The sequence below is a fragment of the Lontra canadensis genome, unplaced genomic scaffold (genome assembly GCF_010015895.1).
Source record: "Lontra canadensis isolate GAN:19392208 unplaced genomic scaffold, GSC_riverotter_1.0 scaffold86, whole genome shotgun sequence".
Taxonomy (NCBI): Eukaryota; Metazoa; Chordata; class Mammalia; order Carnivora; family Mustelidae; genus Lontra; species Lontra canadensis.
Genome location: NW_022631080.1, coordinates 1,908,727 through 1,925,698, shown reverse-complemented (window position 1 = coordinate 1,925,698; position 16,972 = coordinate 1,908,727). Strand labels below are relative to the sequence as shown.

The following is a 16,972-nucleotide window of genomic DNA, read 5'->3' as shown; positions in this document are numbered from 1 at the left end:
CATAAAACAGAAAAAGATAAATGTTCTTCCTTTAGGTAACTGGGTTCAAACTAAAGCCTGATTTAAATATCCATTGATTCACTTTGCTGCTTTTCTTCCCAAGAACTGTAGGTGAATGAAAATAAGGAAATTTCTCCTCACAGCAAAATACATCAGTAACCTTGGTACTGAAAAAAACAGCTCCACCCAGCTGCATTACCATATTCCTTACCTAAGTTAACTTTTAGGGGTTTTAGCTATGTATGGATAGACATTAAATCCCTTAGTTTTCTTCTCTCTTTTTCTAAGAGATGATTAAAGATGACAAAATCAAAGAAAAAACAGGTTTTGTTGTGTCAGGAATCCATTTAAATTCTTCTCAGGACAGAAGACTCTGGCTTGTTCTCTCTCTCTCTCTCCCTCCCTCCCTCCCTCCTTCTTTCCCTCCTTCTAGCCCTTTCTCTTGCTCTCCTTGGGTTGGAAGACAGAAAAAAAAATTTGCAAATCTTGCAAGTACATCATGAATATTACAGATATGCTTCTCCATGTTTATTGATAGGACCCTTTAGTATCTTCATTTCAACAGCATTTTATTACGAGGCAGGCTAGAGGTGCAACCACTGTGAAATGCCATGGAGATAAGTCACTTTTACTGACTCTGCCAATTAGGCAAGGTAGAACAATTGATTCTATATTGGTGGTTACTATTAACTGTAGCTGAAGTGTTAACTCTGGGTCACTGGGAAAAGTTCACTTTGCTGCAAAACTTGGAAAAACCAGTCACTCTTCACAGCTGTTGCTTTGGGGAGAGTTTTTAAAGGTTTACTTTAGATCTGAGTCACCCAAAAGTTATTATCTCAAGAATGAATACATTGAACTTCTTCCCCTTGCGAAGGAACATGGTAGAAATAATTCTGGTTGGTTATTTTCGTCTTAAGAGTCAGACTTTATTAGTGATGTTGATAATTAATGAATGGATTCCCCTTGATGGAGTGACAGTATTATTGGGGAATAAAGGTCTATTGTGGGCTTGGATATTCATTAATGGGAAGGAAATTGGCTATTTGGGAGGGGCTTTTAATCAAAAGGAAATTATTTGGCTGAGGAACCTTTTGTCTCACAGCACAGTCAGCCTGAGATGAAGGTTAAGGCTTAGTGTACTAGCCAAGTTTCCAATTCTTTTGAGAAATTTAGACGTTTGTTATTATCTACATTGACTTAGTAACAGCATCAACAAAGTCCTTACCATACAACTTATTAGAATCTGCAGATATTAATATGGCATGTGCACTACATTCTGACTTCAGTGAATGTTCTAGGTTAAGTACTAATTACTACAAATTAAATGAACTCTTAGAAGCCCACTCATCTATCCTTTCCTTGCAGCTTAGTTAATCCCAAACATTAGAGTTGCCAAGACTGAGAATTTTAAAATGATCTAGATGTTCACATAATCGGGAGGGTTTAGGTGTAATCCTGCTAAAGGATCTGGGATTTCATTTTATTCCATTGTGTTCTGTTCCATATCATTGAACAAACACTAAAGCACAATGGGTGCTCTGAAGAATACAGAGACCTACTAAATACGGAGTCTTGTTCAGGAAACTCACATGTTAGTATAGCAGGTAAAGACATGGAAAACAAGTGACCATTGTAACAGGCAGAATATGACAAATGACTTGAGAATATTAAAACCAGTGACTTGGTTGGGCAAAGGAAATGAGGGGGGAAAATATAGAGTATGTCACTTGCTTAGATTATGTGTTGTGCTATCCTCAGAGCTAGAAGAGTACAACCTGATCGTGCTGGGTCTTGAATTTAAGACTCGGGCATTTGGAGTTACTCAGTGTGTAGTAGGGAGTTATTATTGATGAGAAATTAAACTGAAGAGTAGTGATTTAGAAAAATCTATTTAATTTTTTAAGGAAGATAGATCTTGTAAGATAAATCAGAGCACAGATGAATAGGAAGCCGGAAGACATGGTAGGAGGATACTGCAGAAAGCATATAGAGCCTGAATGAAGGCAGTGTCAATGAAAATTATTTTTTTTGTTGTTTTTCTTTTTTCTTAAGAGTTTATTTATTTATTTATTTATTTATTTGACAGAGAGAGAGAGTGAGAGAGAGAGAGAGAGAGAGCGCACGCGCACAAGCAGGGGGAGCAGCAAGGAGAGAGAGAAGCAGGCTCCTGCTGAGCAGAAAGCCTGATGCGGGGCTCGATGCCAGTACTCTGGGATCAGGACCCGATCCGAAGGCAGACATTTAATGAGTGAACCACCCAGGCCCCCCGTCAATGAAAATTGTTAACAGGTGTAGGACACATTTCAGAAATCAACAGCAGACCAGCAGGACTAAGTTTAGGAAATGAGCAAAGGACGTGAGATAATAGATTGTGAGACTGGGCAACCAGGAAGCAAAGTTGGATTTTGAAAAATAGACAGTACTAAGATAGAAATGCAGTAATTGGGAAGAGTGGGATTCTGAATAGCCTAAGAATGCCATGGAATCAAGTCATGCTTTTAGTAACTAGTTAGCTCTCCTTCCATCTCTAGTAAGATTAAAAGTATGTTATTAGTTATGCTGTGAAATTCCATTTTATTTCCTCTGACCCTAGTAAGTGGGTCTTACTTACTTACTTGCCTAGTAAGTAATGGATGTTTGATGGCTATGGCAATAAAGATAAACAATATAATCATGAAAAAATACTATGCTACAGCCAGAGAACCAGAGAGACCGCTTCTGTGTTTCTCCACTATGTAGCCAAGTACTTAGTATGTAACTGATTCTATGTAAATGGTTTTTTTTGAGCAGACACTTTAGACAGTTCTGACTAGTTTTATCATACACAGAAACCTCATCATTGCTTCCTTACAGACACATGGATATGACAACTTAAATAAAAAAATTATGAGTAAGGGCAAGGAAACTCATAGATGAAGAAGGAACACATCTATAACACACATTATGTGGAGAGATATCTCGGATGCCCTATTGCTACCTCTGATATTTGTTCTTTATGTCTATCCCTATTTCATTTCCTGTTAAAATTCCTCAATGATTGTAATCTTAGCAGCCTTGTAAATATCACAGAAGATTCCACCAGGAATCATACCTGGATATGTCCATAGGAATCAAGCTTGTAACCCTGGCTTATGTGGAAAAGGAAATCCTTTTGATAGAATCAAATTTTTAGCTGGGTACCTGCCACAGGGTGATCAATTTGTGAGGAATATGTGAAGAGTGGACCAGCTGGGCAAACTATACTATCTGTAATCCTAAGACTCTATTCTTAAATTTGTGTGCAGAACTGTGGCCTTGTGAATTATAGTGAAGTTAATACAAAGTATAAGGACTTTTTGCCCTTTGGCCTCAGTCACAGGCTAAATTAGGTCTGGTTGGCCCCTTTTTAAACTGACCTTATAATTTAATTTTTTCCTCCAGATTCTTATTAAGCAAGGAGAGAGAAGGCTTGGAAAAACTGTACTTTCTCTTTTTTTGGATTCCATGTAGACCTTACTTGACCTTCAAGGGGCACAGAATAGGAACCCTGGGAGGAAAACATGTATTCTCTCAAGTGGGAGATCCCATGACTATATCACATATACAGCATGATGACAAATATATTCCAAGAGAGAATATCCAGATAGGAAGGATTCATGAGAGAGAAGTTAAATACAGTCGAAGAAACTAAACCACGCAGAAAAAAGTCACTTGAACCTCCTACTAATGCCCAAAACCCCATATTAAACGCTGTTCTGATTACCATTTATTGCTAAAATGACTCTGTCTTCACACTGCTTTCAAACAATAAGAACATACACATATTGTGTATGTGTGTGTGTATGTATTTTTAAAGCGAGCCTTGTGGTAGTAGTCGTTAAAACGTAATAGGTTGAATTCAGGTGTCACCAGAGGGCTAAAACCTGGAACTCAAGTGAATATACACACATACACATACACTTAACATACAACAGCTTAAGTTTCTTTTTATGGGCCTTAAGTTGTGCCATTATACAAAACAGACCTATCTATCTCTTATGCATATTTAAGTGTATTAGTATCTCTAATATAGAGGCAGTATATTATAGACTCTGCAGCCAGAATGCCTAGGATGAAGACATAGCTCTATCATTTGCAAGGTGAATTACTTAACAGAGATGACTTAACCATTTTATGCCTCAGTTTCCCTAAGTATGAAATCAGGACAATGATTATGATGATATTGACCTTACAGGGATGATAAAAACATTGGATACATAATTGAATAAAAACCACTTAGAATAATACCTGGTACCTAGAATTATATGAGTGATCTTAGCTATTACTTATTGTATATTAACAGTATAACATTGGACATGTCTCCAAGCCAAATGAGATTGATTTGTGTGATAATAGCATTCTTTTGATATCAGGAAGTGGCATGTTAAATTAGAAAAAGACAGTATCACTCTTCATATTCAACTGAATTGTATTTGCCTGATATCAGTTTTAATTTCTTAAAATCTACTTGGTGGGTAGTAAGGAGGGCACATATTGCATGGAGCACTGTCTGTTATATTTAAACAATGAATCATGGAACACTACATCAAAAACTAATGATATACTGTATGGTGACTAACATAACATAATAAAAATAATAATAAAAAATAAATGATAATTGACTCTCTCTGCTTGACTTATTTCACTCAGCATAATCTCTTCCAGTCCCATCCATGTTGCTACAAAAGTTGGGTATTCATCCTTTCTGATGGAGGCATAATACTCCATAGTGCATATGGACCACATCTTCCTTATCCATTCGTCTGTTGAAGGGCATCTTGATTCTTTCCACAGTTTGGCGACTGTGGCCATTGCTGCTATAAACATTGGGGTACAGATGGCCCTTCTTTTCACTACATCTGTATCTTTGGGGTAAATATGCAGAGTGTAATTGCAGGGTCGTAGGGAAGCTCTATTTTTAATTTCTTGAGGATTCTCCACACTGTTCTCCAAAGTGGCTGCACCAACTTGCATTCCCACCAACAGTATAAGAGGGTTCCCCTTTCTCCACATCCCCTCCAACACATGTTGTTTCCTGTCTTGCTAATGTTGGCCATTCTAGCTGGTGTAAGGTAGTATCTCAATATGATTTTAATTTGAATCTCCCTGATGGCTAGTGATGATGAACATTTTTTCATGTGTCTGATAGCCATTTGTATATCTTCATTGGAGAAGTGTCTGTTCATATCTTCTGCCCATTTTTTGATATGATTATCTGTTTTGTGTGTGTTGAGTTTGAGGAGTTCTTTATAGATCCTGGATATCAACCTTTTGTCTGTACTGTCATTTGCAAATATCTTCTCCCATTCCGTGGGTTGCCTCTTCGTTTTGTTGACTGTTTCCTTGGCTGTGCAGAAGCTTTTGATTTTGATGAAGTCCCAAAAGTTCATTTTCCCTTTTGTTTCCTTTGCCTTTGGAGACATATCTTGAAAGAAGTTGCTGTGGCTGATATCGAAGAGGTTACTGCCTATATTCTCCTCTAGGATTCTGATGGATTCCTGTCTCATGTTGAGGTCTTTTATCCATTTTGAGTTTATTTTTGTGTACGGTGTAAGAGAATGGTCGAATTTCATTCTTCTACATACAGCTGTCCAGTTTTCCCTGCACCACTTATTGAAGAGACTGTCTTGTTTCCACTGTATATTTTTTCCTGTTTTGTCGAAGATTAACTGACCATAGAGTTGAGGGTCCATATCTGGGCTCGCTACTCTGTTCCACTGGTCTGTGTGTCTGTTTTTATGCCAGTACCATGCTGTCTTTGTGATCACAGCTTTGTAGTAAAGCTTGAAATCAGGTAACGTGATGCCGCCAGTTTTATTTTTGTTTTTCAATATTTCCTTAGCGATTCAGGGTCTCTTCTGATTCCATACAAATTTTAGGATTATTTGCTCCAGCTCTTTGAAAAATACGTGGAATTTTGATCGGAATGGCATTAAAAGTATAGATTGCTCTAGGCAGTATAGACATCTTAACAATGTTTATTCTTCCGATCCAAGGGGAGTTAGAGAGGAGAAGGGAGTTGAGGGAAATTGGAAGGGGAGGTGAACCATGAGAGACTATGGACTCTGAAAACCAATCTGAGGGTTTTGAAGGGGTGGGGGATGGGAGGTTGGGGGAACCAGGTGGTGGGTATTGGAGAGGGCACAGATTGCATGGAGCACTGGGTGTGGTGCAAAAACAATAAATACTGTTACGCTGAAAATAAATTTAAAAAATTAAAAAATTAAAAATAAAAAAAAATGAAATCTACTTGAGAAGGCATCTAATTTCCCATCTCTATGGTATAAGCAAGCAGCAGATTCCAAGGATAACTTTACATACTACATATGCTATTAATTAAAATAATAATAATGATAATAAAATCATGCTCACATTCTTTTAACAAATCAAGTTATTCCAGCTAAAAGATTACTAATTGGTTCATTAAAAATCACTGAATACTGATTCAGTAACATTACATTGCTCAAAATATCACAGCCTTGTTTTCAAATACATTAGTACATCTACTGAAATATAACTATCCAAGACACCATACTCTTAGAGACACTAGCTTTATTTTTTTATTCTTAATTTTTCCTATAATACTTCTTTATTAGAAGTTTCTGGCTCTGAGGAGAGTAAAGAAAAAAAAAAGGAAAACAGATGACTCTATCTCTCACTTAAGGAATTATTCTAATGTAAAGTATCTCTGTTTTTCTGAACCAATACCAATTAATTTCAGTTTCCTTGAATAGGTAATGCAATATTAATAATGTAAATGAATTATTTGCATGCATAAAACATTTTAGAATGCATTTTAGGGGAAAATTTTTCACAAGAAAGTCACAAAAGGTATGATAATATGAGTTTTAAGAAAATAATTTTTCTTGAAAAATATATTCATGTGTCTTATGACAAAAGACTATAAATCCAGTCTCATATTAAAAATAAGGTTGAATATGGCACTGTGTCTCTTTTTTTAATTAAAAAAATTTTTTTTACTGTGTCTCTTTCTAAGGAATATAAAATTGGTAACTACAGTGTACTATCATTTTGTGTTTAATAGTTCTGAGCAAAATGATTTCTAGTAGTACAATTGGTAGTACTCTGTTTTTTAAAGGAACTACAAATTGTAGAGATAATTTATACTGGATAATAGTTTAGATTCAATTTTTTTATTATGTTATGCTAGTCACTGTACAGTACATCATTAGTTTTTGCTGTAGGGTTCCATGGCAGAGAGAGAAAGAGAGAGAGAGAGAGCACGGAGGGGAGGGGGAAAGAATCTCAAGCAGACTCCCCACCGAGCTTGGAGTCCAACTTGGAGCTTGACCTCACCAATCTGAGATCAAGACCTGAGCTGAAACCAAGAGTCAGACACTTACCAACTGAGTCACCCAGTAGCCCCTAAATTTGATATTTTTAATATGATGTCCTATAGTTTCAGCATACTAAGTATATACAGTAATTAGAAGATATATGATGTGATTATTGAAAGTTTTGGGAGTAAATACTGATGCCCCGAGGGACTGTTTCTGTGGATCTTAGTCTAAAAATTGAATAAGAAAGTGATAGTGTCAGAACTAAAAGAAGAATCAGCATTTTATCACCACCCACCAACTCTAAGCTTTATGGTAGCTGATTCTAAAGTATTATCACATTTAATTCCAGTCCTAAACCTGTCCTGGAGGGACTGATTGATTGATTGATTGATTTCTCCCTTCTTTTTGTTGTTGTTGTTATTATGTTCAGTTAACTGGCATATAGTACATCATTAGTTTTTGATGTAGTGTTAATGATTCATTAGTTGCATATAATACCCAGGGCTCTTCACAACATATGTTCTCCTTAATAATCATCACCTGGTTACCCTGCCTCCCCCACCCCCTTCCCTTCTGTAACCCTCAGTTTGGTTCTTGGAGTCCAGAGTCTCCCATGGTTTGTCTCCCTCTCTGATTTCTTCCCATTCAGTTTTCCCTTTCTTTCCAGGTGGTCCTCCACAGTATTCCTTATGTTCCACATATGAGTGAAACCATATGATAATTGTCTTTCTCTACCTGACTTATGTCAATTATTGTAATCCCCTCCAGTTGCATCCATGTTGATGCAAATGGTGGGTGTTCATCCTTTCTGATGGCTGATTAATACTCCATTGTGTTCAGTGAGGTTAAGGAATTGCTTGAGGTAAATTAAATAGTAATCAACAGATTCTGGCTTTCCATCCTGACATTTTTTCTTAGATTCCAAGGAAGTTTGACTCCAGTAGCCATCCTAGAGGCTAGATCAAATGCAGAGAATAGCAAGGAGATTGGACAAGTGTGGCACTGGATTTTTCCTGGCTTGGGAATGTTTAGATGGAAGAGATAGAGAGACTGTATGTAGGTCCTCAGACTCAGAGTAAGCAATGGGGAAAAAGCACATTAGTGGTAACTGCAGATGAAGTGCTCAGAATTAAAATGGTTAAGGAAATGATTTTCAGCATTAATCCTGTAGCTCTTTCTTTAAAATTAGGGCAAAAGGAACTAGGAAGGGAACATAAAACAAAATAGGCTTATGATGAGAATAGCAGTGGTGTCTGAGCAGAAGGATAATCAGTAGAATGGAATATCACATTGACATGCATATCACTTCCTCTGTGCTGTGTCTGAAAACTTCCACCTTGCCCCTCTCTCCCAATATTCCTGTTCTCTTCTTTTTCATTAATTATTGTTAGGCTAAATGCATTATATTTATTATATTTTCTTAGTATTCTCTTTAATTGCTGTTTTCAGCAGTGTAACTATGGGCAGGATGTATGGATGCCTGCATGCATGGCTTACAGAGAAAGGAGGAAAAGTATGAGAATTGAAGTCTATTATCTAGAGATTAGGGTCTGTCCTCCTTCCCCCATCATATACCTTTTCTGACCATACTCATTTTTTAGCAATGTAGGTGATCACTAGATCAGTTAGGTTAAAGCTTCTGTTGTTAATCTCATATAATAGTTTGGAAGTTAAAGTCTTACTTCTGTATTTTCTGATGAGCACTGGGTGTTATATGTAACTAATGAATCATTGAACACTACATCAAAAACTAATGATGTACTATACAGTGGCTAACTGAACATAATAAAAAATAGTCAGTTTTGTCTTATAAAATAAAATAAAATTCATTTTATATTTTTCCAAATCCTAAATATTGGCTATAACTTCAGTCCTTCATTCCCGAATTTCCAAGAGCTTACCCTTTCTGTACTTATGGTACGTATTAGAGGATGATAGACAGCAGGAATTAGATGAGGGTGAATGAGGTGACTATTGGCTTCTTGCAGTAGGCTTTGAAGTCTTTGTTCTGAATGTGCCTAAATGTGAAATTTTAGTTCTAGCTGTTAATGTTTAGGGAGTTCATGCTGTGTGTCAGGCAACGTGCTAAGCAATTATATCATATTCAGAATTCCTAACCACATAAAGAGATAGGTACTCTTATTATCCCAAGTTTGAAAATTAGTAAGTTGAGGCTTAGTGTGATTGAAAACTTTCTCAAGGTCACATAACTGGTTAGCAATTCATACAGAAATCAAACCCAGGAAATCTGACTTCATATCCCACACCTTTAAACAGGTTTTTATTAGTCTTTCATCTGTATCATACCCTATTCTACTTAAATTCCAAACAAGGCAGGATACATTAATTACCAACTCTGTTTTTAAAACAATTTTTCATATTTCTTGAGCCCTCATTTTGCACTTGGGAAGCTTTAGGTGGGAATCTTTAGGTTTTTAAAATCTTTTAGAGGTCTTTGAAATATTCTTTAGAGCCCCCCTTTGGTAGCTTAGGAGTTGGCTGAAACATAAACATTTATTTCTAACAAGAAGGTAAAAAAGAATGGGTTCTGATGTAAAGACTAATATAACTATACAATCACATTTAGTAAATGGATATGAAAATAAAAGGTCTTCTAGGAAGGCCTGTTGAGGTAGCTTTTTAAAAAATATTCTGCAAGTGTACAAAAAAATTGCATACTATAAATAGATCCTCTTGAAGAACTGGACTGCACTGTGACCAGTCAGGCTTAGCAAAGTGAATATTGGACAGAAAATAAAATCACAAGTCATTTCCAGATCATTTCTCTCAGGGAAGCAGGAGCTACAGAGCCTAGACCAGTGTAGAGCTGATGGAAAGACGGAAGTAAGAATGGCCATAAGAAAAAAGGTGAAATAGAAGGATAAATTGCCTACTGTCTCATCATTGCTTAAGAAATCATAAAATTTCCTGATTTGGCCAGGATGTATTTATCTGAAAATGAAGTCAATTCATATCAAGATGTATTGCATTAGCTAATTGTTCATAAGTGTCTAGGGACTTGTTGTTGTACCTGAAATAGATATTTTTTAAAATACTATTTTCCTAGGTATTGGTCTTATCCCATGTTTCTAGAAACTCTTCAAATTTCTTAAGGCTTTTTGCAAATTTTCTATGTGATACAAGTTTTGTTCTCATCATCCTTTCTTTTTGTGTACCTTTTCTTAGGCTAAACTAAAATTCAGCAGATTACTTAAATTTTATATTTTGTTGAGCATCTTTTAATTATACTAATTGTTTTATTAACATATAATGTATTATTTGCTTCAGGGGTACAGATCTGTAATCATCAGTCTTACATAATTCACAGCACTCACCAATTTAAAGTAATACCTGGGAGGCAGCAGATGGTGTTAGCATCCATGCATAGCATATGATCTGTGTTGTTTCTAGATGTGTATATATATATGTGTGTGTGTGTGTGTGTGTGTGTGTGTGTGTGTGTGTGTGCATGTGTCCACATGTGTGTGCATGTAAGACTCGGTATTGGCAATTTTATGTTGGTTGATCATTGAAGTAGAAGTAATGAAATAGTGTATGCATGTAGGCATGTTATTGAGCATATACTACGGCCAAGGGAAGTGTTGTAGAACCTCCTAGAGAGATTATGAGAGACCTTGTTTTTGTTTTCTCTTTCTCTGTTTCTATTAATGGTTCATCTTCACCTCTGCACATCAAATCTAGCAATTCCCTAGCCTTACATATTTCCATTCCTTTATTTTCCAAGCATTACTTTACCTGTGTGCTAATAAAGAGTTAAACCACTTAAATTTGGATTAAACACTAAAGTGACTCTTTCTCAGTGATCATTCTGAGCCAGTTTTTGAAAAACAAGTTGACATGGGTCAGGGCAAGAAGGATTCACTACTACTAGTGACATTTGAAGGGAATAGAAGAAAAGTCATATTTAAATCACAAAATTGTGAATATGTACTAAGGGAATAACAAATTTGGTCAGAACCTTTAACTACAGAATAATTTATAAGAAATAGAATTATTTACAGAGGTATAACAAAATCTGTTCATCAAATCTGAGCATTTTTAATGTTAAATTTCATTGTTGGCCTTATCTCTTGTCATAAGAAAAAAAGAGATTGTTTGTTGACATTAGAGAACAAACATTGCTGACATTTGTATCTATCTAATAATGGTATAGAAACATAATTAGGAGCCTGAAATTTTTTTTTTCAATCTAGTAAGTGTAACAAATGCATTACTTGAATAAAAATAATGGCAAGAAATACTAATAAAATACCTAGCATGTACTTATGTTTCTGTAAATAATTTATATGCTTTTAGGCAAGAAAAACATTCTTTAACAATCATATTACAGCCTTTCAATTTAAAGGTATTATTTCCTGATATGCAAAAATGTTAGCATGCTTCTCTGGTTATATATCTATATTTGGAATAATTTGGCTAATAATTTCAGGATGAATTAACAAATCTACTGTAAATCTCTATTGTATAAATCCAGCTAAGAGAAATACAAATCCATAAGAAATGCTTAATTAAAATTCATTTTAAAATAGCTTTAAAAATTGTAATGTATTTTAAAAATTAGTAGTCTTTGAAATCTATATTTTCTCAAAGAGGGAAGCAGGAAGGCCTAGTTTCCTCCGATGATCTAGGCCCTTATTCGTGGATATGTAGGTGAGCAGAAAAATTTAACTTTTTTAATCCCAGCTCTCTGTATGTGACATTTTTGATCCTTCCAACAATCAACTTTTTTTAAAAATGAACTCTAAACATTGGATATTTTATAGTCTTTTGTCTTTTGATGTTACTGGGGGCATTAACAAATACTGTGGTATGCATTCTATTTATTTCCAGAGGACAGATCTGGGGAAATAGGAAATATGATTATAATGTTTCAGTGGCTTCTGTTTTGAGGCTATGGAGTACGCTCAGAAAAGTTAAGTTTAACCCTTTTTGTTTTAATCCCTGATTATGAGTAAAAGAAGAGGTATAATTTGAAAAAAGTCATAGAAGAGAAAAAGAAGTACTGGAAATAACTTAAATCAAATAGTATATGCTAATCTCCCCTGGTGCTGTGCTGTCTTCCAAGAATTTGAGGCACTGTGGAGTGCCTTTCCCATGTTCCTTTGTTTCCCTTTACTCACTATAAATCCTGATAGGTCTTATGTTTGATTTTGAAGCTATCAACCCACAACTAGCTTTAGTGGTTCTTTGTGTTAGCACTCCTGCAAAAGCATAAAATTTAAATAAGAATGGCAATGTATTTATGGGACTAACATAACACAATAAGAAAATAAATAAAAATTTTCTTTGACAAAAAAAAGAGTACACTTATCTTGATGAGCACTGAGTAACATATGGAATTGTTGAATCACTATATTGTACACCTGAAACTAATATAACCCCATATATTAACTATACTGGAATTAGAATACAATATGATACAATATAATACAGCAAATTAAATAAATTAGAAAAGAGATGGGAGGGGAATCTTATAGATCAGAAGAGATTTAAGGGACACAGAATTGCAACCAAACCATGGTGTAAATTTTATTTGAATTTTGATTCAAACAAATTGAAAAGAATATGTCATTTTTGAGATAATCTGAAATTTAAATAGTAATATTAAGAAATTATCATTTTTTTATCTGAAAATTGTACTATTGTGATTATGTTCAAAATAGTGATTATTCTTAGAACTATATACTTAAATTAGGAATGAAGTCACATAATATTTAAATTTTGCAACAAAAATAATAGGGGATGAGGCGTGGATAGACAGAACCAGCCTTGGGTTGATGGAAGTTAGGTCTGGTGGTCAGCACATGGACTTTCATATTTCTTTTGACTTTTGTGTATGTTTCAAATTCTTCACAATAGAAAGTTAAATAAACAAACCAATCTTCCCTGTGGGAAAAATATGGCATGGAGCACTGGGTGTGGTGCAAAAATAATGAATACTGTTACGCTGAAAAAATAAAAAATTTAAAAAAAAGTAATTTCTGATTATAAAGCAACTAGATAAGCAAAACAAAATCAGAAATCTAAATGCTGGAGAAAATAAGTAGTACATTTGATCACATATGATTTAGAAAGACTGAACCCAGTTTTAAAATTAGTACTTCACAATCAAATGATGATTTTTCTCAAGTTCCTTTATTAAGATATATTAAACCAGTGAAAACAATAATTTAGATGTAAAAATGTGAGCAGTAGAGCATTATTTCCTAGTTGTTTTTAATACATGTGATTGTGTATACTCTCATACTTGAATGGTAGGGAGAAAGAATTTGGACAGATTAAGGAAATGAACTTATGGCCACCAAAATATTATTATAATTATTTTTACAATTTCTGGCTGACACAGTTGAAATGCTTCCAGTCTTGCCTTATATAACTCAGAAAACATAGACTCAATATTACTTTCAAGGACAATTCTGAATGTTAATGTTTCCATTTTCAGCCTCATGGCAGAAAGAGTTTTATTACCCAGTATAAGCTCTGGAATGTCAAAGGCGTGATAGGCAGTATAGACTCCACACACAAAATAAATGCATAGTCATTTTATTCTAAATTGCTTCACTTGAAAATATGGCATGAAAATCCAGAGAGAGGAACTAAAAGTGATTTGATAGTGCTCTAAAATATTAAGACTCAAAAAATGAAAGTCCTATGATAAAAATGCTCATGTCTTTGAGTTTGTGCTGTGACCAATCCCAAATAAGTTCGCTTAAATCTACCATAGGGTTTGCATAACAGTGAGCTGGTCTGATAGGTACCAAACATCATTGTCTAACAGGAAAGGACTGCAGATTTTCCAGAAATTAATAGACCTTGTCCCAAACCTCCTTCTCCATTCTTATATTATATAATAAAGCATTCCAGGGAGCAAACTAGCTGATTAGACATTTTGGGTACCCATGAAGGATTTTCTAATCACAATGAGGGTACTGTGATAAGGACTTGAAGGAACTGGAGCTCCCAGGCAAGATGTCTCAGTTCTAGAGCATCCTTCTCTGTTACTCCTTCTCTATTTATCGCTCTGTTTATCCTATTTATCTTTATTAAAAAAAAGTTGTATACTATGATTTTTGAAAGATTAGACTACCATTTTATGGTTATATATGATGTCAGTATAGTTGTAATTACAGTTTTTCAAAAGCAAATCCCTCCTATTAGACTGTAATCTTTATCCAAACGCATTTGTTCATTTGCCCTTACCCCTCTGCCTGGCACCATTCATTCAGCAAAAGTTTATTGATCTTCAGTCAAAGAGAATAGTAAGGTATGGAAATGGCAAGAGTAAGTGTAGAAAACAAAATATTTTTCAGTGAAGGGGAACAAATAATTAGGCAGTAGCAGGAAGGGTTCTTTGCTTCAAGAGAGTTTGTCTTGTTACAGTTGATAATGGTGAGCTTCAGTAGAGGAGATGCCAAAGATGGGAGACAGCAGGTAATTCTAAGAATAAAGTCCTGAAGAAGGAGAGAGGAGGTGGGATAAGGTGTAGAACATACTACCATGGTTTTCTCAACAGATGCTCCCTCTGTGTACTTCCATGTTCAGTTGACAGTAGAAATGTGCTAATTTTGCTGAGCACCATAGCAGAAAATTTGCTTGGAATGGTTCTGGTCTAATAAAAAATTACATTACCCAAAACATGACAGAAATTAAATCCCACACATTTGGGGAAAATGTTTTCTGGCATTCAGTTCAGGAGACTATTATTCTAATTGCTTTTAATTTTTTAATCTTACAGGTGCTTCAAGAAGACTTAGAACAGGAACAAGTCAGGGTCAATTCTCTCACTCACATGGTGGTGGTGGTCGATGAATCTAGTGGAGACCATGCAACTGCTGCTTTGGAAGAACAACTGAAGGTCAGATTATTTTCTTTAATACACTAACTGTGTCATTCAAAATAATTAATTGCAATTCATGAAATATTTAGAAAATGTATAATATAATTTGTATATTATAAATATTTATAATACAATATATTTATTTAAACTAAGTCAAATTATGTCCCATTTGTACAAATTTCCCTTTCATTAACTATCCACTGTTTGTTCTCACTAGCTTCCTGGACTTTGGAGAAATATATGAAGGCAGTTCCACTTTTTTTTTTAATTATAGATGAATAACCTGTATTAGAGAACTGGTCAGAGGAATATTGTTTATGTCCTCTTAAAAGCTACAGTTAAAGTAGAGGACAAAAGTTAAAAAGAAAAAAAAAAAACAAAAGGGATCACATTCAGTCAAATCATGAGAAGTTGAACACCTTCATATTTTTTTTTTCCTGGAAAACTTCAGTTATAGTCTTGATGAGGACATAGCAGGATATTTAAGTTCTAGAGTTTTGTTGGAGGAGATACTTAGCCTTTCAGGCCCTCATTCAACCTGAGTCATGTAATTATGTCCTTGAAATATAACCAGTACCATTAACAAAAAGTAAGTTGTGTATTTTCATATTTTTATTTTTCTTCCTAATTGGAAACATTTTACCATTAAAAAAATTGAAAACATTTTCAACAAAACATATGTACACACACCAAAAGATCAACATTAAGGAAAAATACAATTTACTGTTCTGAATGTGACAGATACACAGACACACACACACACACACACACACACCCCTACCAATTATACTTGAGACATTCACTTTACCCATGAAATGCCTGCCTTTTCCTTGTGATTGTTATGGGCCAATAGTCTGACATGTCTAAGGATCCAATCAATGTGACTTTAAATAGCTTTATCAGCACAAGATTGTTCTAAACGTAGTTAATCTTACCTACTTATAACACAGTTTCTTAAAGCCTTATCTCTGCTTTCTTCTTTCTTTGCGTGAATTGTTTTTTTATCCCAGTAAAATGTGATTTCCTGGGACGCCTGGGTGGCTCAGTTGGTTAAGCGGCTGCCTTCGGCTCAGGTCATGATCCCAGAGTCCTGGGATCGAGTCCCACATCGGGCTCCTTGCTCAGCAGGGAGCCTGCTTCTCGCTCTGCCTCTGCCTGCCACTCTATCTGCCTGTGCTCACTCTCACGCTCGCTCTCTCTCTCTCTCTCTCTCTCTGACAAAAAAATAAATAAAATCTTAAAAAAAAAAAATGTGATTTCCTCAGGTTACTGCCTTAAACTTCTTGTCTCTAACAATGGTATCTTCTTCTCTATCATTAAACAACAAAAAGAAAATTCTTAAACCACTACAATAGAGCATTTAACATAAATTAGTCACTCATGTTAATTGCTTATGATTAAATGAAGTTGCAGGGATTACAGATATAAAAAGGCTTATGACACCTGCTATTATAATATATATCATGTATATGATCAGATGTATTGTACACATACATACTCGTGGCCAGGTAAAGGACTGTATTGATAGGCCACTGCTATAACCATTGGAAGGAATTCTGTAGTTCTCATAAAATAGTGTTGTAGATAATAACAGAATACTCAGCATTCCTCAGAAATTTTCAGAAAAGGTAAAAGAAGGTTGGGGGCAGAAGTTGGGAGGGAGACTGGTTAGGAAAAAATCGAGGCCAACATTTTCTAAGTCATAGACTATTTCTAGTTAACCCAAAAACTGTGAAACATCTACTTTGGTATTACCAAACCTAATACAACTAGTTTTGGAATGTAATCATTCTGG

The 16,972-nt window shown here is 35.1% G+C and overlaps 1 protein-coding gene across 4 annotated transcripts in view; it reads left to right on the top strand.

The window, feature by feature from the left end:
• The window catches only part of DMD (dystrophin), a 2,197,254-nt gene that overhangs the window by 734,025 nt on the left and 1,446,257 nt on the right, over nucleotides 1–16,972 (top strand). For all 4 annotated transcript variants that reach the window (XM_032883124.1, XM_032883125.1, XM_032883122.1 and 1 more), the window contains exon 13: nucleotides 15,076–15,195. In XM_032883124.1, the coding sequence (XP_032739015.1) occupies nucleotides 15,076–15,195 (120 nt within the window). The remainder of the gene's footprint in view (nucleotides 1–15,075; nucleotides 15,196–16,972) is intronic.